At 44.9% G+C, this 24,830-nt stretch overlaps 6 protein-coding genes across 6 annotated transcripts; 2 read left to right on the top strand and 4 right to left on the bottom strand.

Moving 5' to 3' along the window:
- Window positions 1-937: 937 nt before the first annotated feature.
- Window positions 938-1,968, top strand: CGCS363_v007898 (putative sterigmatocystin biosynthesis peroxidase stcC; the record flags this gene model as incomplete). The annotated part of the gene is made up of 2 exons (XM_036639747.1): window positions 938-1,300; window positions 1,351-1,968. The coding sequence occupies 2 exons, from the start codon at window positions 938-940 to the stop codon at window positions 1,966-1,968; spliced, it is 981 nt and encodes a 326-aa protein (XP_036493964.1).
- A 205-nt stretch (window positions 1,969-2,173) lies between these two features.
- Window positions 2,174-2,946, bottom strand: CGCS363_v007899 (uncharacterized protein; the record flags this gene model as incomplete). The annotated part of the gene is made up of 3 exons (XM_036639748.1): window positions 2,174-2,446; window positions 2,529-2,741; window positions 2,797-2,946. 3 exons carry the CDS (start codon window positions 2,944-2,946, stop codon window positions 2,174-2,176), a joined length of 636 nt encoding a protein of 211 aa, XP_036493965.1.
- Window positions 2,947-3,617: 671 nt separating this feature from the next.
- CGCS363_v007900 (putative secreted glycosidase) lies at window positions 3,618-6,188 on the bottom strand (the record flags this gene model as incomplete). Its single annotated transcript, XM_036639749.1, has 4 exons — window positions 3,618-4,404; window positions 4,466-4,874; window positions 4,922-5,485; window positions 5,537-6,188. 4 exons carry the CDS (start codon window positions 6,186-6,188, stop codon window positions 3,618-3,620), a joined length of 2,412 nt encoding a protein of 803 aa, XP_036494681.1.
- A 3,536-nt stretch (window positions 6,189-9,724) lies between these two features.
- On the top strand, window positions 9,725-10,177 carry CGCS363_v007901 (uncharacterized protein; the record flags this gene model as incomplete). Its single annotated transcript, XM_036639750.1, has 1 exon — window positions 9,725-10,177. One exon carries the CDS (start codon window positions 9,725-9,727, stop codon window positions 10,175-10,177), a length of 453 nt encoding a protein of 150 aa, XP_036494720.1.
- A 533-nt stretch (window positions 10,178-10,710) lies between these two features.
- On the bottom strand, window positions 10,711-12,477 carry NT5E (5'-nucleotidase; the record flags this gene model as incomplete). Its single annotated transcript, XM_036639751.1, has 1 exon — window positions 10,711-12,477. The coding sequence occupies one exon, from the start codon at window positions 12,475-12,477 to the stop codon at window positions 10,711-10,713; it is 1,767 nt and encodes a 588-aa protein (XP_036494679.1).
- Window positions 12,478-16,801: 4,324 nt separating this feature from the next.
- Window positions 16,802-19,042, bottom strand: CGCS363_v007903 (uncharacterized protein; the record flags this gene model as incomplete). The annotated part of the gene is made up of 1 exon (XM_036639752.1): window positions 16,802-19,042. One exon carries the CDS (start codon window positions 19,040-19,042, stop codon window positions 16,802-16,804), a length of 2,241 nt encoding a protein of 746 aa, XP_036494680.1.
- Window positions 19,043-24,830: the final 5,788 nt, after the last annotated feature.

Raw genomic sequence — 24,830 nt, forward strand, 5'->3', positions numbered from 1 at the left:
AACACATCTTCAGCATCTCGAGAAACACGTCGCTTTTAACACCAATAATTTGTTCCATGCAAGGTCAATGAGGCCAAAACTGAATTGAGACAACAATCCAGAAGTGGTCATCTTCCCGCCGGTCGCCTAGTCTCTATGCCTTACTGCGCCATTTCACGCTGACAATTGCCCGAGACCTCAGTGGATGACGAACAAAGAATAAGCCTCGATGGTTCCTAAGCAAGGGTTCATACGACATCAGCATCCCAAATAGGACAGAATATTGCAGTTTGCCATTCATCTCGGATAAGACTCGTATCTAGGCACCAAACCACTGAGTCATTTAATTGTTCACCTGTCCGCGGGCAAACTACAGGACTTGATGCGGCTGGTTCGGCCCGGGCCTGCTTCAACAATTCATGTCAAGTGCGAGAATGTGATTGCTCATCTGACAATGAAGGGAACAATATGATATCGGTGAGATATGTACGCGTTGAGATACGAAGGATGGCCAAAGTGAGATCCGTGCCAAGGCCTGTGCCTCAAGACCATGTTTTCACGACCTGTCTATGCTCGTTCTGATGTAGTTTGTGACCTGTCCGAGTTTTCGCTCTTCCTTCATTCCCTTTTCGCAAGTTCTGCCTGCATCTGCTTCCATCCATTCTCGAAGGATGAACACCGAAATGGCGGTGATTGTGACAAAGGATTTTGCCATCACAAACTTCTGCCTGCTTCGTGCCAACTAGCAATGTGGCGAGGCGGCTTTTCGACTTTATGACGAGCTCGGAGACAAGCAAACGATCCAGGTGTCGAGATTCCCTTAGGATTTGTACCATGATCGAGACATAGTATGAGTCCTTGGGCTCTTTTGAAGGAACGTTCGGACAACATAAAAGGGCTGTTACGGAAACACAGTCCCAACATTCTTAATCTGTGCATACCCAGCCTTCTTGCAAATATGTTGAACCTCGAAAGCGCTCTGTTGCTCTTTGCAGCCATCTTGCCCTCTGCATTTTCCTTTCCTAGTCATCAGGAGTGGATCTTGGCTGCGCGGGACCAAGTCGCCATCGGTCACAACGACCTCTTCATCCCCGACCCGAAGAACCCCACGCCTTACAAGGAACCTTTCACATGGGACGAAAAGACCAATTACTATGAGAAACAAACCAACGGCTCAGGCGACGGCTACTATCGGCGAGCTTCATGTCCAGCGCTGAACACACTCGCCAACCGCGGTTTTATCAACCGCTCCGGCCGCAACATCAGCTACGACGACATCGCACAGGCTATGCGGGTGGTGTGGAACTTTGGTGATGACAATGTAAGCCGCTTGTTGCCTGCTGAATACGACCATCCACTCACAGCCTGCAGATCGCACTTGTACTAAGCCCGACCAGCCAATTACATCCCGGCCCTCGTATCGACCTTGATAACTTCAACGACGACCCCGTGCAGTTCATAGTCAACTGCATCGCCGCGCCGACCCGAAACGACAGGGGCATGGGTGACAACGTCAACATGAACCACACCCTCTTCGAGCAGCTCCTCTCAGCCTCAAAGGATGGCGAGACTCTAACGCTTGAAGACGCCGCGGAGCACCACCACCGCCGACACAACGAGTCCAAGGCCATAAACCCCAAGTTCAGGTTCGGCAACCACGGCGCTGTCTGCTCGTTGGCGCAGTATGCCAACTTGTTTGGTGTCCTAGGCCGTCGCGGTAAGCATGGACCAACCACGTTGTACATCGAGGACGTGAAGAAGTTTTACCTAGATGATGATTGGCCTGTTGGATACGAGAGACGTCAGCTGCCTTACTATTCAACTGAGGCGGGTAGCTTTCTTGAGCGGATGGCTAGACACATTGGGTACGAGATTCAGAGGCCTTATCCTGCGAATGAGTCAGAGTTGTACGATGTTGAGGGTGACATTGCTGTCTTTGATGTGCTGCCTCCCTGGAAGCTGCCCGAGAAGTACACGTCAAACGAGTAAAGGCGGATACATCCCATGTAACCTGAGATAGCTTTTATTCAACACTTGGTTTTGATTGCCCAGATTGTGGTTTACTATGCGACTACCGATTTCATCAGCCTAAACATTTTTGTCGTTCGTAACCTTCCGGTGGTCCATTTACGCCTGCCACATAGTCGCCTACTTATCAATGGCTATGCTCGTTATCAATGTTTGTGTTCAAATTTCACAGCTTGTGCTGTTTCTTTTGAGGCTGGGCCTTCTTCCAAGCTGCGGCAGTCTCATTCATCTTCGAGCACTTGACGCTCAGAGCTTCGTAAAGATCCTTATGAACACCCCCGGCTTCCACCAGATTCGCAACCTTGCCCTTTCCGTAGTCGAAGAACACGATCCATCCTTCCGACTCGGCCACTGGAGCTTGCTGCCTAAGAGACCACATGGTCGTGGTGATGAAGTAGCGATCGGGTCTTACTTCGCCTAGCCGAACGGCACAGATGATCTGATTCCCATATGGCAATGTCAGCGTGGCGAACCGCCAAGGCATGGCAATTGGCCCCCAAGACTATAACGGCCCGACTTACCGAGTCGGGGTAAGAAACGGGTCTTTTGATGTCAACGGTGAACTGCTTGACCATGACCCCGATGCCCTTTGCATTGATGAAGTCGTTGATCTTGTCACCGAGCTGCGCCTCAAAGCTCTCAAACACGCGGAAGTTGCATGAAGACGCGAAGTGGGAGAAGCCTGCGTTCATGATGTGCCCGAAAGGATCTTGGTCGTCGGCCCACACCACGCCCTGCCACAATGATGAGCTCATGATATGATTAATAGTCACAAAGGCGACTACTCACGTGCTCAATCATTGTTTCCTCATCGTAGCCTTGTTCCAAAACCTTCTTGATCAGGTTCTCCCGAAGGGGCTGATAGGCTGCGCCGCCGCCCGGTGCATGGTAGGACGACGCCCCGAGGCGAGACGTAAAGGTCTTGATTTTGCGAGACATGGCAGAATTGATAAATACTTCAGATTGAACTTTTGTCTTGAGCACGAAGGTTTGTTGCAAAGCACAGATTACCCGTCACGAAGCATGAAGGATTCACCCTGTCAAGATATGGACGCACGCAGCAACGAGCACGCTCCGGCCGCTGCTGACATCCAGCCATTGAACCGAGGCTGAATTCGTTCTGTGTGACATTGATTACATATATTTCCAGGGCGTTGAAGACATGTGACGTAAGCCGGGCGAAGAAGGAATTCAGCCGCTGTTCTGTGTTATCTCCACCGTCAGTTGACCACCTGAGACCTTCCCAAAGCCTCTTAGTCAACCCCCAAAGTAAGCCGTACGTCTTGTTTCCTTGATGTTTGGCATATTTGCATAAATAGTCCTTCATAACTACCTAGTTGAGGTTACAATTTCCGGTCCTTTGCCAAGGTTCTCAAGAGCATGCACCCGGATAGCTTGACTCTTTCGCTTGATCACCGCCGCTAGGAATGGACGATCATAGTGAATGCCTTGAGACTTTCTAAGCCTCATCTGCGTATTTCGAAAGGAGGAAGCGACTTTGAAATAGGTGGAATTAAAGTTTCTATTCATAAGGCCTTCTTTTGCCTGGATGCCTTGTTCGAGTGTGGCGTCACCGAGCAAAGTAAACTCTCGGGTTGGTCGACGCCTATTTACAATGCACCCGGGCTAGGTGGCAGTTCGCCCGAGTCCCACTCCTGCGGTCCCGCGCCCATCACGAACTCAAGCTTGCCTCCTACACCATTCTCGCCTAGAAGATCATCATGCGTGACCCAGCTCTTGTCCCATTCCTTGCCATTCACCTTCAAAGACTGGATATACGGACCTTGATCGAGCCCAGTGGCTGTGAGCTGTAATTGACCGCCGTCTTTGCCGAGCTTGATGGTTGTGTTCTCGAATCGAGGTGAAAGAATCAGGTAAACAGGCTGAGTAACCACAGGGTAGAGTCCGAGCATGTTCCACACGAGCCAGCTGCTCATACTTCCGGCATCGTCGTTGCCTGGAATACCGCTGGGTCCGACGTGGTAATACTCATCCACGACGAACTTGCTCCTCATCACGCTCTTCCACTGTCTCCCCTTTATATAGTTGTAGAGAAACGGAGTCATGAAACTAGGTTCGTTGCCAGGGTTGTAAATCATGCTGCCGATGCCATTGTTTCCCTGCTCCTGCTCTCCAAGGCCAGGGATGAAGCTGGTGTCAAGTCGGCTTTCGAACTTGGCAGGGCCTCCCATCAAAGTGATCAAGGTCGACATGTCGTGAGGCGCAGTGAAGCTGTATTCCCAAGGGGTGCCTTCGTAAGAGATGGCCTCCCAGTTGCACTCCCCGCATGCAAGGGGGCTGTAACCGGGGAGAACGGTGCCATTAGACTGCAGAGGGGCGAGGAAACCGGTAAAGTTCAGCGCAGCTACATCAGCTAGCCAGATCTTCTGCCATCCACTATTCATGCTATGTCAGTCATGTCTTCACAAAAGCACTTGATGCTTCTGAGATGTCTTACGTGGATCTGTTCAAGTACTTCCCGGCTTCTTCCGGGGCTTCCCCCTTAGCAATTTGAGAAACGGCAAAGTCGTTCAAAGAGTACTCCACAGTCTTGCTGACGCTTCGCCCATAGTTGGTAGACACGTATCCATACTTCTTCCAGTCATCCAAGGCGCCTCTTCCTTCCTTGGTACTTCCCGTGGGATCGTTGAAGTCAAAGTTGTTGTAAGGCTGCAGCTCGGCATTGGTGCGGACGGCAGCATAGCCGTCTGCCCAGTTGATGAGCTTATCCTTATCAAGCTTCTTCACGTACGCGTCGGCAAGAACATTGTCGGAGTTAGAGCCACCTTGGACACGGCCGTTGTGGTTGTGGCTGCGGCCTTCGGGCAAGAAGCGTTCGTGTCGCCAGATATCAATCATGGCCCGGACTAAATTGTGTAAGCTGGAAGCTTCAGTACGTCTGGGAGAATCTTACTCATGTCGACCTGACGGTTCGGTAGGATGAGAGAGATGAGCGCATGTGTGCAGCGGAAGGTGTCCCACAAGGTATAGAAATCGTCATAGTACGGCTCTTTCGACTCCCAGGCAGGGTTCTCCCCCGTGCGATCAGAAGGCATCAGATGCGAGTGGTAAAGACCAGTGTAGAACATCTCGAGCTGTGTCTCGTTCTGAGTTTGGACATCAATCTTGGACAACACCTCATCGTTCCATGCGGCCTTCGCCTCAGTCACGGTCTTGTTCAAGTCCCAATGAGGAATCTCATCCTTGATGAACTGGCAAGCTTTCTCGGTTGAGATCCACGAGACGCCCACTTTTGACGTCAAGGTAGACACGGTCGAGGGGAATGAGAAGATGCCTCCAATACGGTCGGCATATTGATAGCCATCGATGCCTCCATGGATCGACGTCGCGTTGTTGTAAAACGGCTTGACGTCCGTCGTGTTGGGCCAGTACGGATCTGTGTAGATGCCAGAGAACAGGCCGACGTCTTCCGGCACGCTGTCAAACTGGCCACAAAAGTAGATCTTGAAATCGCCGCCTGCAAAGGGTCGGTCAGCCTAGACTTCTACTCCAGCATCTTGTGACCTACCAAGTGACCAGCCTTCCCTGTATATACCATATCCAGAGTATGTTGAGCCGTCTTCACTGCGCTCGAGGAACCCATTGCTGTACCACTGAGATTCCTTACCACGTGTCGGGAGGTAGTGACTTAGATCGACCAGGACATGGCGGCCGCCATCCTTGGAGAACTCATACTTGATGATGCCTGCGTGCATGCTGGCGCTCATCTCTGCCGTGACTCCGTTTTCCAGCACCGTCTTGTAGTATCCGACCTCTGCCACATCATGCCCGACTCTTGGCTGCATGTATGTGATGTTATCCAGCAGATTCACGCCCTCAAGTGTAGTGAGGGGCATCTGAGGAATCAAACCATAGGTGGGAGCACCTCCCGTTCCGCTGACGTGGAGCATGGTAATAGCGGTGACGTTGCCTTCGACTGTGTAGCCCGCGTTTGCCTGGTACCTGGTGTCCCATCTCGTGGTGTCGATGCCGACCTTGACGGCGCCAAACGGCAGAGTTGGTCCGGGGAAGACATTACCGCCTTGGTACGACGAACCGTCAGGCCCTTCTGTCCCAAGGAACAAGTCGACGTGTGGCGTGAAGTCCTTCGCCTCGGCGACTCCAGAAAGCCCGGCCACAATGGCGCTCACGCCGACGGCGAACGTACGAAACCCTCCCATGATGTCGGACTTGGCTGATCAATCGGGTGCAACGCGACGTGCCGCCCTCATCTGGGTTCGAGGAGGTTTTATGCTCACGAATCGCACGCTCATTTGGCGGGCGGCATTGACCCGAAGGGTCGGATTCGGTGCTGTCGATCTACATGATTGCGACCTTGGAAATGTTGTTTATATCCACTTTCCCCGCATAGAACGAATGACTTTATGGGGAACTGCCGGGAGACGATACTTGGATTGGTTAGGGCGCCGGCATCGCCAGATTGTTTAAAAAGAAGTCTCGTCCCCCCTCACCTTGGCAGCTCCGCGAAACTCCGCTGCCAATTAGCTAAGAGAACCTGTTCGCTTGTTTGATGATGTCAGTGCCAGGAAGGCCTGGCTTGTGGGGGGTCAAGTGATGCCAATTGATTTTAGGTCGAGAGTTTAAGCATCACTTCGGCCTTAGGATCATGGTGTTTTTGTGAAGTTGTGTACGCTTCCATTGCAACTGGATTCTGGGCAGCTTAACTGTGTTGATTGGTCTTGAATACTCTTTCAGTTTTGATGTGCGCGAAATTCATCCATGGCCGGATGCGCTGGACAAGCCGGGCAATTCGCACTGGCTTTACGGTTAAATTGAGAGTTCAGCCATGAGTTTATCCAGCGCTACCGGCTGTGTGGGGGAACGCCGTTGCCGGAGTATTCTCCACTCACTAAAGACATGGGTCCGGGAACAACCCAACGACAAGATGGGATGAACCGCAAGACATGAGCTGCGAGAAGAACGGCGGCTAGGTTGGTCATTTAAAACGCAGTGTCGGATCTTTATCGGCGAGTTTGGCCTGAAATTTCATCACCAAGTCTTCATTAAGATCCAAAGTCTTGCCCAAATAAGTCCATCCTCAAGTGTTGTAAGAGACAGTTCAAGTCTTGTTGGCCCGTTCGTTACTTGGCATTGCTAATTGAAAGCATTTCGATAGAAACTTCATCTTCGAAGGGCTTGCGGATCACCTCGAGGGTAGAAGAGTATTTTATTTGGCTTATTGCTCATTCTACCACGTTTCCCTTCGCCAGAGGTCCTAACACCAGTTTGGAATCCACACGTACAACCTCAATTATCGAGCGATGAGGTCTTAGCTGCTCAAGTGTGGATCCACGTTGTCAACTTCAAGCCTCTCACAGCGACAGCTCCATGAGAGCGGGCCTCAGGACTATTAACAGGCGATGTCCATTTCCTAAGCACAACCTCCAAGGGGCTTCGAATTGTCGTAGGGACACTGGCGGGTCTCCAACTCAGGCTGAACTTGAGGGTTGGTGGGAGCAGCGAAGGCCAAGGTGGCTGTCGGCAATGATGTGATTAGTACTTGTCACTGTGCAACGTTTGGATCGAGGGCCGAAGACATACCGAAAAGGGCGAAAACTTAAAGGAACTTCATTTTGATGAGGTGATTGGGTTGATAGTTGTCTGAAGTAGTCCGGATGATTTTGAGTTGTGTAGCGGTGAGGACGAGAGCGAGGAGCTTACGGAGCTAATGTGCCTCCTTTATAGGCGACCGCTCTCTGTTGACTACGAGCTTGCTATCAGATTAAGCTATCTCACCCCATTATTTGACCTAACTGTCTGCGCAAGGAGTGTGTGCCAGGCGATCAGATGCCGGCTTGGCGCGTAAAGCTTGTCCTGACCACGCTGCCGTCGGGTAGATGATGCATATGAAACGATCTGATAAGATGAGATAGAGAGGCCGAGCCCCACGATCCACGAACCCGTGTCATTGTGGGCGTATTGAATGTGACGCTAGTCGCATTTCATTGGAACCCATGGCAGACGCGAGCCGTGAGAGGATCGCTTCAGGTTTTCCTGCCCCAGTGATTTGCCTCGTACTCCATCCCGCGCAACACGAGCCCGCGCGGTTGCCCATTCCAGCGCCTTGCACGGCCCAAATCAACCGACCATCGAATCTCCGAGAGCCATACGATCTCCGAGTTTGAAAAGTGAGAAAATTGAGGTTTTATGACTGTAGGGTCAGAAATGCGGCGAAGGATAATTGCTATTCGACCTCTTCGCATTTTTGAAGGAACATGTATCTAAGCTGGTCCATGGCAGTGCGACGAACTTCAGGATTTCTTGTATTTTCGCTCGAGACGAGGAACGGTTAGGAGCCGGGAGGAGAATGAAGAGAAGCAAATGAGCGAGAATTAAGTTTCTTGAACTTGCATCGTCTACTCGGCATGGACAGAGATTGAAACCTGGAAGTATCCTCGCAGGTGTGGAGTAAGGACGTAGACAGTATTCGATAAGATGTCTTACGTTAGGAATACAAAGCCTTCCAAGTTGCTCACAAAGCATTGGAAATGATAACCTAGATTCTCTACCTCAGGTTTGACGAAAGATCCGAATCATGATTCTCAACAAGACATTCCCGACTAAGAGGAACCTTTCTAGCGATCAAGGTATCGGGACTTCTTATGATCTTCAAATGCAACTTGTTGTCTTGCCCCAGCATGACTGACCATCAAAATCAAGCTTCCAGGGAGAAATCTTCTGTCTCGACAGGTTTGTTGGATTATCAGCTAACCGAAAGTTTCGTGCAATATCGAGAACATTGACATGGACTGGTGGAAAGGATAAAGGGTTGAAGAAACGGGAAGAATAACGCCAAAAGGTTATGTTGGTTTCGAAGACTCTGCGTAACCTAAGATGATGAAGTTGATTGGCAAGGAACCTTTATAGACATGTTGAAGGTATCTCCCGTCCTACCTGCGCCTGGCGAGTGAGGTTATGTTATTGTCACCCCAAGACATCGGCGAAATTTAGTGCCAGCGTTAATGGTGCGCTGCCCTCGTCCGGAGCACCATGATGAGTTGTCGACATGTGCGAGGAACAGCCCAGAGTATCAAAAAAAGAAAAGAAAAAAAAAGACAAATAAAAAAGAGGAGAAATAAAAAGACAGCCGAGTCATCCTTCAAGGTCCCAGAGTGAGTAATAGTTACTAGGTAGACTATTTAGAATGGGTTTAGTTGAACTCAAATCAACCCCTCGTTGAAGGCTCCCGGGTCCGAGAGGTACAACCCGTACAGGTGGACGCCTCTTTGGTCGAAGCTATCGCAACTTCAATTCAATGCGTGTGACCATAGATGGTCTCAAGAAAGTGGTTATAAGCCCGGGATTTCGGGCTTTCTCTTGTTTCCTCTTGATCTTTTTCTTCATTCGCAATCATCCAATTTCTCAGCTTTCAGCTTGTTGACGCGCTTTTTAACCACGCTTGATAATTCAACCCACTTGATTATTCACGCAAGTTGATTACTTGCAACTCGATTATTCACAACTCGACTGCCCACTACTCACATACATACCACTCTTACGTACCACTCTTACATTGCCACTCTTACATTGCCACTCTTGCATTACCACTCTTATATACCACTTTTACTCGCCACTCTTACTTACCACTCTTACTCGCCACTTTTACTTGCTACCATTAATTGTCACTCGACTACTTACCAGTCGATTACTTACTACTCAATTACTCAGCACTTGGTTATATACCACTCCATCCATCATGTCTTGCATCACCAGCTTCTTCCGCGGCATCGTCCGCCTCTTCAACAAGAAGACGGCCCTCCCTGATGATCCCACTACCATCTGGACTCCGCGTAAGTATGTCGGCATTAAGCCAATCGTGGACACCTGTTCCCCTCAACTCGCCAAGCGATACGCCTCCAATGTCGCCAAGGATCAGCAAGACCAGTGGTTTCGCATCCACGACCAAGAGCAGCACCAACTCAACCACAATGCAGCAGCATGGACCGACCAGCGCCAAAATATGGATCTCGCCGGCATCGAGCTCCAGGAGAGCCACCGAGACGAGAAGATCCAGCGCGAAGTCATTGTCTCGAAGTATCTGGCGCGCAAGCAACGGGCCATGGGGCAGTTCTACCGAGACTGGCACAAGGACCCGACTACTAGTGACTTCCCCTTCTGGGGCAACTTGAAGTATTTGTACGATTACTAGCTATTGGTTTTGGTTTTCCTCGCAAGAGGCTTTTTCTTTCTCCGCCAACGCACTTTTGCGGTTGGTCAATACATACACTTATGCTCAATACACTTGCCCATTGTGATGTCTGTGATGTCTGCTATCTGTCTCTGCTGTTGTCGTCCTTTGCCATAGTCGTCCCTGTCGTCTGTCGTTGTCTGCCGTTATTCTCTTTCGTGTTTGTCACTTGTTATTGTAACTCCCTGCCATCATTGCCCCTTGCTATCATCGAGCCTTGCAGGGCTGCAATGAGCTATCTTGTGTACCTCACGTCTTGCCAGCACCAATATGTCTGCCACAAAGCTGGCCTGCACGCTGCTGAGCACATGTGCTCAAGTAAGGTAACTATGCGAATAGCTCCACTGTATTTTGTTGGCCACAAAGTGTGGAGATGGATGCATTTCACTAGGCTCATAGACATTAACATGGCTAGAGTGCTATCATGTTTTCTTATTCATACATCTACATCATCCATTTCATTAATACATGAATACATCGTCATCCGACACTATCTACATAGCCAACAGAGCAAGCAAGCTCACAGCCAGCGCACCCATGCTGACGGAAACCATGGCCGCACCGCTCTCACCGGTGGCGGTAGGTGCCGCGGTACCGGAAGCAGTGCTCGAAGGTGAGGTCGCAGTACCGTTGCTCTGGACAATGCGGCCCTCGATCTTGGCATCGATGGGGCTCTTGGCCTCTACATACTGAACAAGAACCTCGTCCTGGGTATCAAGCGAAACAAAGTCGGTCGTCGCAACAAAGATGTTGTCACCGCCGCCCGCAAGGAAGTCAAGAGTGACGACACGGTAATCCTTGGCGTCGTCCAGGGCCTCGCCGCCGATCTCAACCGACACAAGCTTGGAGCCGTTGTTGCCGGCGGGGTTGTACTCGACGACGATGTTCTTGGACACCTGGAAGAAGGAGGTGATGGGCTCGTTGTTGAACTGGTTGACCTTGGTCACGGCGCCCTCGAGCACCTTGCGCAGGTCAGAGCCGGAGTATGTGATCTCGACGATGGAGTTGCCGAAGGGGAAGGAGGTCAGGACCTCGCCGCGGGTGATGTTGCCCTCGTCGATTGTGGCGCGGATGCCGCCGGCGTTGATGAGCGCGAAGTCGGGCTTGGCGGAGTCGGAGTTGTTGAGGCGGTACTCGTACATGGCGTCCGTCATGACGTTGCCGAGGATGCACTCCTGCTTCTGGCAGAGGGTCTGGTCGAGCTCGACGTTGGAGACGCCGACGACCTCGGCGGCGAAGGCCTCAAAGGGGCCGCGCCACGACTCGATCTGCGCCTGCAACTCGGGGTCCTGCTCAGTGGTGTTGGTGAGGTGGATAGGCCCGCCGTGGTAGGCGAGGACCTTGCCCTCGGCGTCGTAGGTGACGTCGATGTAGCCGACGTACTCGCCCCAGCGGTAGGCTGTGACGATGAAGACGTCGTCGCCGTCCTTGTTCTGCTTGATGGTCGGGTAGGGGCCCTCGGCGTCCTCCATGGAGCCGAGAAGGGTGTGGGAGTGGCCGCCCATGATGAGGTACAGGCCGGTGGTCTGCTCGGCGAGCTTCTGGTCCTCGTCGTAGCCGATGTGGGTGAGGGCGGCGATGCGCGTGATGTTGGTGGTGGACTTGATGTGGTCGATGGTGGACTGGACGGTGGTCACGACGTCGAGGAACTTCGTGCCCGCGCCCGGCGAGGAGATGCCCGGGGTGGTGGGCGTGGTGACGCCGATGACAGCCAGCTGCTGGTCCTCGAAGATGTGGTAGGGCTTGATGGTCTTGTTGAGCTTCTCGTTGTCGGAGACGATATTGGCCGAGACGATAGGGAAGGTGAGGTTCTGCAGGAAGTCACCGAGCTCGTCGTCACCGCCGTCGAACTCGTGGTTGCCGAGGGTCATGGCGTCGAAGCCGAGCTGGTTGATCGTTTCGGCGATCTTCTCGCCCTTGTAGAAGGAGTAGAAGAGGGTTCCCTGGAACTCATCGCCGGCGTTCAGCCAGAGGGAGTCGTTGTACTGGGGTCGCAGCTCGTCGACGGTGTGCTTGATGCGGGCATAGCCGCCGTAGCAGCCACGCTCGGGGCGGGTGCAGTCGGTGCCTGAGGAGGAGTACTCGTCGAGATGGGCGTGAACGTCATTCACGTGGAAGAAGGACATGTTGAAGTTGCCCTCGGCGTCGATGCCGCGCTTGGAGAGGCGGGAGGAGTAGAGGTGGTCGGCATCCTGCTTCTCGGGGACCGCGAGCGCGGTGCCAGCGAGGGCGAGGGCCAGCGCTGAGATGGATTGACGCATCTTGAATGAGGCCGGAATGTGGGAGGGAGGTGAAGAATCACGAGCAATTGAGGCTGCGATTGAGAGCAGATGCAGTAGAAGTCAATGAAGGCTCCACGATGCTGCGATTGACGATGCGCCGCGTTGAGGACGTGGGGGAGGGAGGAAGAGATCTTCGGCACGCTGACGTCGCGAAAGAGGAAGCTATCGTCAACTGTCACGAGCTTCCCCTCGGTGGGATTATATATGGAATTTTCTAATCTCTTGCCAAGACCTTTCAGAGACACGCCGATCTCTGCAGCTTCGTTGTGGGCGGGTTGCGACGGTGCCACGGGCAACGAGCAGAAAATCTCACGAGGCCCTGCATGCGAATTGCGCTCTGCGGTCTGCTCTCTTTCGCGAGAAAGGTGAGTGGCTGGAAGGGCCCGTTGGCGGCGCGCGCAGCCAAGACCTTAGCAAGGTTGAATGATGCCGGGAGAACAGCTCCTTTGGTGACGATGTTGCATTTGCCAAGCCTCAAGCGCAGATGAGGGGTGTAATACACGTGTGGTCGTGGTTCAGATGATTGGCTTATCAGCGGCTCCTTTGCCTCTTTCGACCTTGGGGGAGGGACGGGGAAAGGGTTCCTGGGGTTCGTCCGTCTACGTCCGCCGGAGATGGGGGCACGATTGTTGGTGCAAGCTCCTTGGCTTGGAGACGGGCAGTGACCAATCTGAACTCTGCGAATCGTCACGGTCTCGCTGAAGCCTGTTCCACGTTCCTGAACGGCGACCGAGGAATGCCTTGTTGTGGTGTGATAGAATGTCTTGGATGTTTGGAAGATTCCATGTCGGATAGCTGGGCAGCCGCATGCTCACCGGCTTCGGTTGGTTCGTGTCATGCAACATGAAAAACCACCCTGATGAACCAGATCAACAAGCGGAGTACGCAGTAGCTTGATGTCCACAACCCGCCGCCCCGTCCATGATGAGCCCAACATGCACATCGAAACAGTCTCTCGGTACCACAGCATAACAGCTGGGGTGGCGATCCCACGTCGCCGTGATGTTGTGCCAGACCGGCTTGGCAGCACCTCTGCTCCCCCATCACCAATCTCATCCGTCCTTCTCTTTTCATGCAAGCTTCAATATCGAATGTCTCACGAGCTGTCCGTCGAAACCCGGGAGGGAGGACCAACTCTGCACCCCAGTTGGCGCGGCCGTCCGCTGGTAACAATCCCTGACAGCCAGTGGGGTTCAGCGGAGGAGCACAAATAACGTTAATCCATTCAGCGGTCGTTCCCCAGCTGTGCCCTCAAACTTTGCTCTGATAACGTTGGGTTCCTAGGCCGAACACGGAAGGTGAGCTGCTGATGGCGCTGAGCTCCGCTCCGCCAAGGCTGAGAGCTTTTCAATTTCAGCGAGAAGCTGCGGTTCCGGCCCCGGGGGTTGGTTGGAGGGGCATTAACCATTTACCGCGGGTGGAATGGAGCTTGCGTGAACGCGTCGCGTTGAGTGAGGGACAGCTGGGGTGAGAGATAAGAAGACGGATGCCAACGCTGTGGCTGCTCAGCTCGGTGATGAGCTACCCTTCTTGGGCAACAAGGCACGCGAGCCTATCTTGAATGCAGAGCATGTTGGTTGTCTAGAATCGCTGCAGGTGATTGATATTAATTCATGAGTCGGATGTCGCCGAGCAGCGGTGCCTGGATTCGGTGTGCTTGATAGCTAGATGCGGGCGGCACAGCATCGTGTACCAGTTGGCTCTGTACTTGTGCTGGCAAGACAGCATCCGCATCGTGAAGAAATGAGGAAACTAACAATTGCATTATGGATCGAAAAATTAATAAGGATGATTATATCAAAACAATTGTTGTGTGACCATGACATGGCCAATCTAAGCCCAAGTACGTTCGTTGCATTGATTTTAGTGAGCTCCTCACTACACCCAGGGGCTCACCGAAAGTTTCAGTGAGAAGCTCGGTAAGCGGGATTGCACGCTACGACTGACAATACCAACAACGCCATGGGGGCCTTCATGCTCTTCATTCCCCATGGATGACTGAATGCAATCATCCTCACTTTAGGTGCTGAAATGGATGCTGTTATATTTTCCTGGGAACTGGTCAGCGCGCCGCTTGTCGCATCCAGCATCAAGCTGTGGATGCACCTCTTGGAGTGACCTTTAGGGACTTGAGCTTCATATTTGAGGTACCTCGTCTACTCAGTGTTAAATATGATTCCGGCAGATAAACTTGATGTTACAAAGGGTTTCGCTATCCGGGTGGATACTTCAGGTAATCCGGTGGATAGCTCATTGCTTAGTACTCATGTTAAGCCTAGGTAGTCGTCTGTTATATTTTAATAATTCAACTATTACTATCGTCCCCATCGCCCCTTCTATACCTCTGAGTATACTCTACCCATCCGTAGGTATGCCTATTATCGTTGTCGTCGGTATCCCTATCGCCATCTATGCCCTCCACCCGCCCGGGTAGCTAGAAGTATCCGCCCAGATAGCAAGACAGGTAGGCGAACTTCGACCGTAGGGGTTATACCTCAATGGTTTTACGCCTTGACAGAACCAGCAGTCTAGGTACCTGTGATCACGACCTTGATACTGCCTTGAAAATGTTTTCACCATCTATAAAATCACATTCCGTGCTGCGCATCCCCGAACATCATTCTACCTATCACTTTCTAAGCGCATTCCGAAATCTAACGATCAACCCTGTCGACCATGGTAAATCTTACCGATCTCCCCGAGGAGCTGATTGTGGAAATTTGTCGTCATATTTGCTTCGACCGAGCGACCTGGAAGCAATTAATCGACAGATATGGACCTCCTTCCCCAGTCAGCCAACGCGAGAAGAATGGCGTTGCAAACCTCGCAGCTACATGCAGATTGCTACAAAGAGTTGCGACCCCAGAACTCCGAAAACATATCTTTGTCACAGATTACGCTGTCCCCAGTAGCGCACTGCAGCTAGCCAGACTGCTGGACTGTGTTGCCGCGGATCCGTTCGCTTTCGCCCCATCAATCGAATATGCCTTCCTTGAATTTGATTGGGACTATGCGTGGCACTTCAAACTAGCCGATGAGATGGACCGACTTTGTCTTGCTACGAAACGGGCGAAGGAGGCTAGCCAGATCGTCTTGTCAGACGAAGGCTACCGAGCATCACAACGCAATGCATACTATACAGATAAGCTTGCAGTTGCATTCCTGAGCCAGCTGAAGAATCTCAAGGAGCTTAAGCTTGATTCTGATGGTTTCATCTTGGCTGGCATCGCACAATACGTTCAAACACACTACCAATCCTTTCTTCCTTGTCTTGAGTCCCTCACTCTCCATAGTAGGCTGGGGATGTTCAAGGAAGAGGGATCCTGTATTGTTGCCAGTATAGCACACTTCGGAGAAAGACTAAAAGCTGTGGAAATTCATGGTATGCCATTTGCGAGTGTCACCGGCTCGACCTTCAAAAACTTAACCTCAGTCAAACTCATGGAGGCATCAATGCAGCTGGAATTACTGCGCCCTTTGTTGAGTGAGTGTCGCCTCGAGGAATTCGTCTTCTGTCGCGCCCGAAACAACAGCTTCAGCGCGGCTGATGTTCTCGACGCCCTCACGCCGAGCGCGGATACCTTGAGATCTCTCTTCCTTACTCTGGGTGATTATTGGGCCCGGCCTGAGTTTCCTTCGAATTTCAAAGGTCAGCAACGTCCATTCTCAATGGATCATTTCAAGATTCTGGAGAACTTCAGGATCGATGATTGGCGTGTACCGCGGCTTGCACTGCATGCTGCAGGAGCGCTTCCAACGGACATTAGCAGCACGAATAATAGCATGAGGCTTACCACGTACGCTGTTCTCCCATCAAATTTGCCGGAATCACTTATGCGATTCCATTTATATCGATTCATCCCCACTACCTCCCCGAATAGCACCTTCAGCGCTGGGGCCTTGAAGCTACTCGACGTCATCGCGGACGAGTGCTCGAGGGGACGGAGGAAATGTCTCAAAGAGGTAGCATTTCAGCCTGCTGGGGAAGAAACCAAAGAGATTTCCGAGAAGCTCCAGGCCGCAGGCGTTGACGTGGTTGGGATGCCAGCAAGTGGCCCGAGGGACTGGCATTACATTTGAGGAGGCATGAAAATGCTGTGATTTGATGAGCAGTTACCTATGATACATATGCAAGAGCTACATAGTAGGTTCGTGCATCTGAGATCGCAACGGGGCAGATTTGAGTAGAAGAGATCACATATTCAACTTTTGAGCTAGGAAAAGATCAAATACCCCGTCACGTCCCACCATCCTCGCCATCCTGCCCTCGCTACCGTACATTTGTCCTCAAACTAGGCTATCACTACCTGAAGCTCAAGGTGGTGTGCGTGATTTCCATTGGCTCATCATCGTCGGATAGATAGATCTTCTCGACTTTCGTTTTTTGGCTCATTTGCGGGAGCGCATCGCCCTTCATCTTAGAAGTGTCGATGTATGTGCCAGTTTGCTGTAAACGAGACGTGTCGATGGGCAGCCCAAAGCTCTCATATGCCCGGTTTGTATCCATAGGCTGCTCCAACTTACGCTTGAAATCGGGATCCCATTGGGGTTCGCTAGGCCCGGATTCCGGCTCCTTCTTCTTCTCCTCACTAGACTTCAAGAATCCGAGTTCTTGGATTCGTCTGTAGGCACGGCTCGAACGCGCTATGTCGTTGACAAGCTTCGTGTTGAACAAGTCTTTCGCAGCTCTCAACACGTCTGCACCCTCTGGCATTGCGGCAAGAGCCTGTAGGATCCACACTGTGACCAGAGGAACGTTGATCTTTGCCTTCATTGGTGTGGCCAGCGGGCCGAGGATCGGAACCAGCATCGGCTCGCACCTGTCGCGTACGAGCTTGAGGATTCTGAATGCTTCGGCGTGAAGGATCAAGAACGGCAGGTTGGCAAGGAGAAGCTCGTCTTCAAGAAGCGTAGCAAGCTCCACGATCAGCTCTACGGGGTACTTGGGTTTGAAACCCGCACCGCTAGCCCTTTCGACCAGAGATGTCACGTCCTCAAAGGTCCAGTTCTCCGATCCCGTCTGTCCATTGAAGGTGACGTATCTGTCATAAAACGCCGAGTGCATCGGAGTCCGCTCAGTGATCTTGCCCTTCTTGCCATCGAGGAGTCTGGCTCTTCGGGGCTGGGTCTTTGCTTCGTCGACGAAGTTGTGAATTGAGAATCCCAGGTGCATGGCAATGTTCCTCATGTAGCCAGGGTTGTAGTCGGCGCCTTCGCCATCCAGAAAAAAGTCTTCCGCCTGATCCTCCGTAATCATGCCTAACAAGCGGGAGTCCACCCACTCGCTTGCAAGAAAGTCCACCGCACCGCCTACCTCACTGCCTATTGCTTCCCAGAGATGAATCGCGCAGACGATGGACCGCGAAACATTAGCGATGGCAATTCCGGTCTTGTAAAGAATCATGCGATACCTGTACAGTGCCAGACCGCACATCATGGCGTTGTACTTGAACAGACGATGTTTCTCCAGCTCCCTTTTGGCCTGCCCCCTCTCGCGCCCGGGGAATTTCTTGATCTTGGCCTGCCAGACGGGGTCCTCGTCCAACAGCCACTTGATCTCCCGATCCATCTCTCTGATACGTGCATCGTACGGCTCCATCTCCTCCAACGACTCCGCCTCTCTGATAGCAGTGTAGTAATCTGCGGCTATCCCTCGCACTGCTCCTATTGTCTCGATGAACTTGTCAATGATGTGGTTCTCGACGTTGAGGTGCTCGCCTTGGCTGAAGAAGTTGTGCATGTCCGAAATGATGGCCGTTGCGAAAACGAGATAGAAAGGCACCTGGCGAGTCTCGACAGCTTCTCTGACGCCACGCAAGAGTGTGTCTTCTACAGGCCAGTTTGGAACAGATTCAATAACGACCCTAAGATCCTCAAAGAGGCGCTTCAGTATGGCGAATGTTTCGGCGTAGTCGCGGTATTCCATTCCGAGCTCGTAAGCCGGGTCCCTGGGGATGAATGGGAATGGCGGCCCTGGGGGTGCGGTAGAAGGTAGAAGTTCAGCCAGCATGTTGTAAGCATTCGCGAAGCTCCACAAGCCAGCTCCGTACATGATTTGGTCATCGCTGATAGATTCTTGGGGCTGGCCGGGCTTCAAAAGACCAAAGTAAGGGTCAGTGGGATTCGCCTTCACACGATAGTGCATCAGGGTGGCGTGCTCCTTCATGACGGCATAAATGCCGCCTTCAACGCCCTCAAAAGCTGGGATGTACTCATCGATCACATGGCGTGCCAAGTCCAATGCAGTGTTGGCAGAAACTGCAGCGGCAGCCATGTCGTGGCCTTGCATGTGTCGGCGCCAGGAGACTCTGATGCGCATGCGGAGATCAAGCAGATCCTTCCATAGCATTTGGAAGAAGAAGATTGAATCTTCCGGTGATGTGCCCATGTCTGCCTCATAAAGAGCTCCGTCATCACGTGCCGGTAGCTCGATGTCCGGGGCGTCGAGAAAGCTTTGGCTTGGCTCGAAGAGAGACAAGCCGGCGAATCTGTTGGCGAGATTGTCCAATCCATTGTGACTAGCTTGCGATCCAGCCGCGGTCATGCGCGGCCTCAATACATCGCGAACTTGAATGAGGATGCCGAGGAAGTAGCTGTGCTTCAAGTCGCTGGCAGTAGCCGGCTTGGCTCCGTCTTGGGTGAGTTTGGCGCTGAACCTCGTGCGGAGGTCAATAACCCTGTTGAGAGCGGAGACGAGAATGTCGGGAACATTGGAGGATTTGTGTTTCGCTGTTGAGATGTACTGGGCAAGAGGAATAAACTCCTTGACGGCAACAGTGTACTTCTTCGGGGCTTGATCGGTCTGCTTCTTCTTCTTCTTCCCTTTACCGCCTTTGGTCTTGTTCTTGGCTGGTTTGGACGACTCTTCTTTGGCCTGGATCTCGGAGAGGAGGTCGGATGGCTATCCGCATGACTTGGCTGTGGTAGCTAGCCATGCAGCAACAAAATTGGTGTCCTGCTTGTACTGCTGGTACAAGCTGAGAAGTGGCGCAGGGACAACCATTGTGTATGTAAATCGGTGCCGGCACGGTTGCGACAGGGATATCAAACGGTATGTTTACCTCTCAATTGACAGAGAGCAAGCGTGCTCTTACGAGTCGATTCATGAATATGTCTCATAGTGAACGTGAAATAAAGTTGAATAAAGAGGGGCGAACATGGTCGCGTCTTTGTCATGGTTCAACTCCCTGGCATCAGGCGTAGAACATCTATTAGATTGCAGGGGTTAAAATAGCGCTTCTTAGCCACTAGGGGGCGGCCTAGATAAATAAATAATCCGCTTAATAAGAGTAATAGGTTTTATAAAAACTATGTATAGAGTTTTTACTTATACCTAAGGATATATAGTTAATATATATCTAAGTTAATTTATTAATTAATAGTTTAATTTATATTAATTAATATATTAATAAGCTATTTATAGTATTAAAGAATAGCTTATAAGTATATAATAATACCTCTAAATAGTAAAAAGATCTCTCTAAAAAGTATAAAAGATTAGGTTTTTTAGATTAACTAAGTTTAAGCTTTTTATTACTCTTATTAGTTATAATATATTATAAACTTTAAGAAGTTCTCTAAGAGTACTATTTAGGTTTATAAGTCTACTTTTTAGAAACTTATAGTACTTCTAAGATACTTTTATATCTCTAACTATTTAGTATAAAGAAATATAACTATAATAGTTCTCTATAAGAATAATATAGAGATTCCTTAAGTAATAAGATTTATAGATCTCTCTTAAATAAACTATACTCTCTATAATAAACTTAGAGTAAACTATAGTTTTTTTAAAAAGGAGTAAGATAGTATAATAAAAAGTATATAAGAGGTTTAGTAGTTTATAAGGGAGATAATATCTATAGAGCTTTTATAATACTACTATATTATTAATATAAGTATTAATAAGTAGCTTTATAAGCTAAAAACCTATATTAGCTATAATAAAGGAGAATAAAAAACTTAAGTAATCTTTAAATATATAATAATAATTATAGCTTTTAATTAAAAGTTCTTCTTAATAAAGAAGGATATAGAGGTATAAATCTCTTAATAAGAAAATATAATCTATAAAAAGTAAAACTATAAAGTTCTAAATAACTTAAATTTCTTAATTTAATTTCCTAAATATATTAATATACTTATTTAGAGCTACTTTAATATATAGATATTTACTTACTATATAATTAAACTCTTCTTAGTAACTTAATAAAGCTTTATAGTTAATAAAATTATTTTTAATACTTAAATATATCTTATATACTTTAAAACTACTTTATAGAAATCTAAAATAAGTAGAAGTATATTTAACTTTATAATTTAAAATAGAAAACTTTAACTAAATAAATCTAAGTAACTTAATAAAATAACTAACTATAGAATAAACTATAGAAAAAGCTTTTAAAGAGGATAAAACTTAAAGTAACTCTTAGTAGTAATAAGAACTTACTAAAAGTGAGAAGAATCTCTTTTAGATATTTAAAATATAGAGAAACTATATTATAAACTATATTATAATATATATACTCTCTCTAAATACTTTTATATTAATACTATAATTTAACTAAAAGTATAAATACCCTAAATAGTTATTTAATATATCCTTAATAGAAGAATAGAGAATAATAAGGTTTTTATAAAGTATATTTATAAAGTAATAAAGTATACTTTAAAGTTAGTATAACTTTATAGGAGAGCTAAAAAGTATATTAAAGTAGTATTTATAATATTAAGAGAATACTTTCTTATAAGATCTATAATATTAGATTTAAGCTTTATAATATATATATTTAATTATATAAAATAGTTTATTACCCTATAAAGCGCTCTAGTAAGAGATTTCTTATAAGCTAGAATATATAAAATCCTTATTAAGATATATAGTATAGCTAAAATCTTAGTAAGAAGTATAAATAGTATAATAAAATTATAACTATTTAATATAACTTTATATCTTAGACTTATTAGTAACTTAGTATTTCTATAAAAGTTATATTAAAGAGGGATATAGTAAGATATAAACTTTAATAATAATTATTTATAAAAGTTAAACTATATATTTTTATACTTACTTAAGAATATTAATAACTAATATATTCTTAATTATAGATTACTTAATAAAGTAGCTCTTATTATAATTATACTTTTATTAGCTTTTATATAAGATAAAGTTTTAGAACTAAGAAAAAGATATAACTATATAACCTTAATATATTATAAGTTTATTAAAGGATTAGTAAAGCTTTAGTATTAAAAGCTTAGATATTTAAAGCTAAAAGCTTTTTAGTATCTATCTAACTTTATAAAAGAGGTTTAGATATTAAATAAGTACTTAAGAATTTTAACTATTAACTATAATATATATAAATAAGGGAAATTATATTACTAAGTATAATATATACTAAGAGAAGTAGTTATATAAGCTTTTTTAAATAAGAGAATTACTTTAGATTTCTATAACTATAAAAAAGAATATAAAAATTATATTTTAAGTATAATTATTATTAATAAAGCTTTAAGCTTAATTTAAAACTTCTATTTAAGAAGTAAGAAAATAGACTTACTTTTTAATACTTTAAATAAGTTTCTAAACTACTTTTAAACTATATTTAATATCTAAGTTAAGAAAATTAAAATAGATAATAAAATATTAAAGTATAAATAAGTTAAAAAAGAATTATATATAAAAGGTATTAAGATTAAGCTATCCTCTCTATATATATAGGTATAAAATAGAGAAGTAGAAAGAGTAGCTATAACTATTAAGTAGTATATAAAAGTAATAGTAATAAGTATAAAGTTATTAGATATACTTTAGCTAGAAATTAATAAAGTAGCTATATATATATATAATTATATATTAATAATAAGTTAAGGATAGAAGACTTTATATAAGCTCTTTTATAGCTACTTCTAATTATAAGAAAACTTATATTTAGTATAGCTAGACTTTTTATATCTTTAAGCGTATAGATATTATATATATATAATAACTAGAGATATTTAACTTAGAAGAAATAAATATTAGAAACTTATACTAAGAGTATTTATTAGTTTTCTTTTAAACTATATATTAAGTAATTCCTTCTATATATAGAACTTACTAAAAAGTAAAGTATTTATTATATAAGATATAATATTTAATAAGAAGAAGTTTTATAGTAGAAATCTAGCGTATATAGTAGAAGAGTTTTATTATATAGACTTTAAAGTAATCTAAAAATATATTATTTAGCTTATTAAGGTGTTTTATAGTACTTTTATAAGATAGAAAGCTAATAAAGAAGTAGATAAAATCTTTAATTATATTAAAACTACTATAAAAAAAGAGATTAACTAAGAATAGCTAGAGAAAATAATACTATATATAAATATATAGTTTAAGCTTTAGCTAATACTACTTCTTTCTTTAGAACTAATAAATTTATTTATAATATTTAGTAAAGCTTTTTAAAAAGTTTTTAATATAAAGAAGTGAGAAATAAACTTATTAGTAATAAAAATAACCTTTAGAACCTTATTTAAAGCTATATTCTTAATAAGAAGTAATCTATATAAAAACTTTTATATTCTTTAGAGATTAAATAGTTTAAATAACTTATATATATAGCTTAATTAGCTTTATATAGCTATAAGGGAAAATTAATCTATAGATATAATAGAAAGGCTATAAAGTGAGGGAGTAGAGATTAAAAACTTAAAAGTTTTTAGAAAAAGCTTAAAGAAGTATAAAATACTTTTTAGAAACTCTCTCTTATTAAGAGTAGCTTAGTTTATATATTTATACTTTATAAGTACTTATTAATAAGAGTTACCTCCTTTTTTAATATTATATTAATAACTCCTAAATTAAGAAAAATAGCTAAACTATAAAAAGAAATATAATCTCTTAAAGCTTAACTACTACTTTTTAATAGAAAGTTTCCTATAAATAGAAAAATCTTACTTATAAAGTTATAAGAAGTCTAAGTTATAAGAAGAAATTATAAGAAATACTTTAAGAAATTAATAAGTCTTTAGATATTATTAAGTATATATTTATAAGTTTAATAAGTATAGTAAACTTATAAAGCTAAAAGCTTATTTAGTAATTTAAAGAGATTAATAAATAAAAAATATTTAAGATATTTATACTATAACTCTTATAGGAATATTATTTTAAACTCTAATAGCTATAATAAACTACTTTAACTTAGAGCTTCTCTAATATAATATAATAAATATATTTATATATATTAAATTTAATAAAATAGTATATATAAAGTTCTTATTTAGCTATAAGAAGCTTAGAAAAGTATTTAAGCTTAAAAAAGCCTTATATAGACTTTATTAATCTCCTTTCTTATAGTAATATTATCTTAAAAAGGGACTAAAAGAATTAAACTTTTTATAAATAATAAAAGAGGATTACTACTAAAGAAAGAGTTAAATATATTTTTTCTTCTATATAGATAACTATATACTTATTTACTTAATAGTTTCTTAAAAAGAAGCTAAAGAAGTAATTAAGAAACTCTAAAAAAAATATTACTTTAAAAGTAATAAAAGTTTATAATAGTTTCTTAGTATTAAAGTTTTTTATAATTAAAAAATAAAGAAACTCTAGTTTTTATAATTAGTTTATATAGAAAAAGTGAGAAGACTTCTCTTATTAAGATACTCTTTAAAGATATAAAATAGAACTTCTATAAAATATATTAAGTTACTTTTATATAAAGAAAAAGTTTTAAATAATAAAGTTAATCTCTATTAGAGAAAAATAAGAACTATCTAATATATAGTAGTAATAATAAGATTAGATTTTATATTTATAATAAGTTATTTAGCTTATTTTAACTAAAATCTTAAATTAAAATATTAATAAGCTATAAATTAAGCTTTATAGTATCTCTATAAAATATATTACTTATATATTAAGTATAAAGTTAAAGCTAAAAGCTTATATAATACTCTTAAAGTAGCTTCTAATATAAGTTTTAGTAATAATATTTTAGATTAAAAGAACTTTTAGGGATTTATAATAAAGCTTTTTAGAAGTATTATTATATAGAAAGTAAATAAATAAATAACTATAATAACTTTAATTATAAAAATAAAGCTCTTCTTACTCTTATTTATAGTTTAAGAAGTAATATTTATAAGCTACTTTATAATATCTCTCTAAGTATAACTCCTTAGAGAGATAAAATAAAAAGTATCTTTTTAACTTATAAAAAATACTCCTATAATAATATAAATCTAATATAATAACTAATAGATAGTTAAGTTAGTTACTAAGAAGTTTATCTATCTCTAAATAAAATTATACTATATTAATATCTATAACTATTAGT

The sequence above is a fragment of the Colletotrichum siamense genome (assembly GCF_013390195.1).
Source record: "Colletotrichum siamense strain Cg363 chromosome Unknown KSG_Cg363_contig05, whole genome shotgun sequence".
NCBI classification, from domain to species: Eukaryota; Fungi; Ascomycota; class Sordariomycetes; order Glomerellales; family Glomerellaceae; genus Colletotrichum; species Colletotrichum siamense.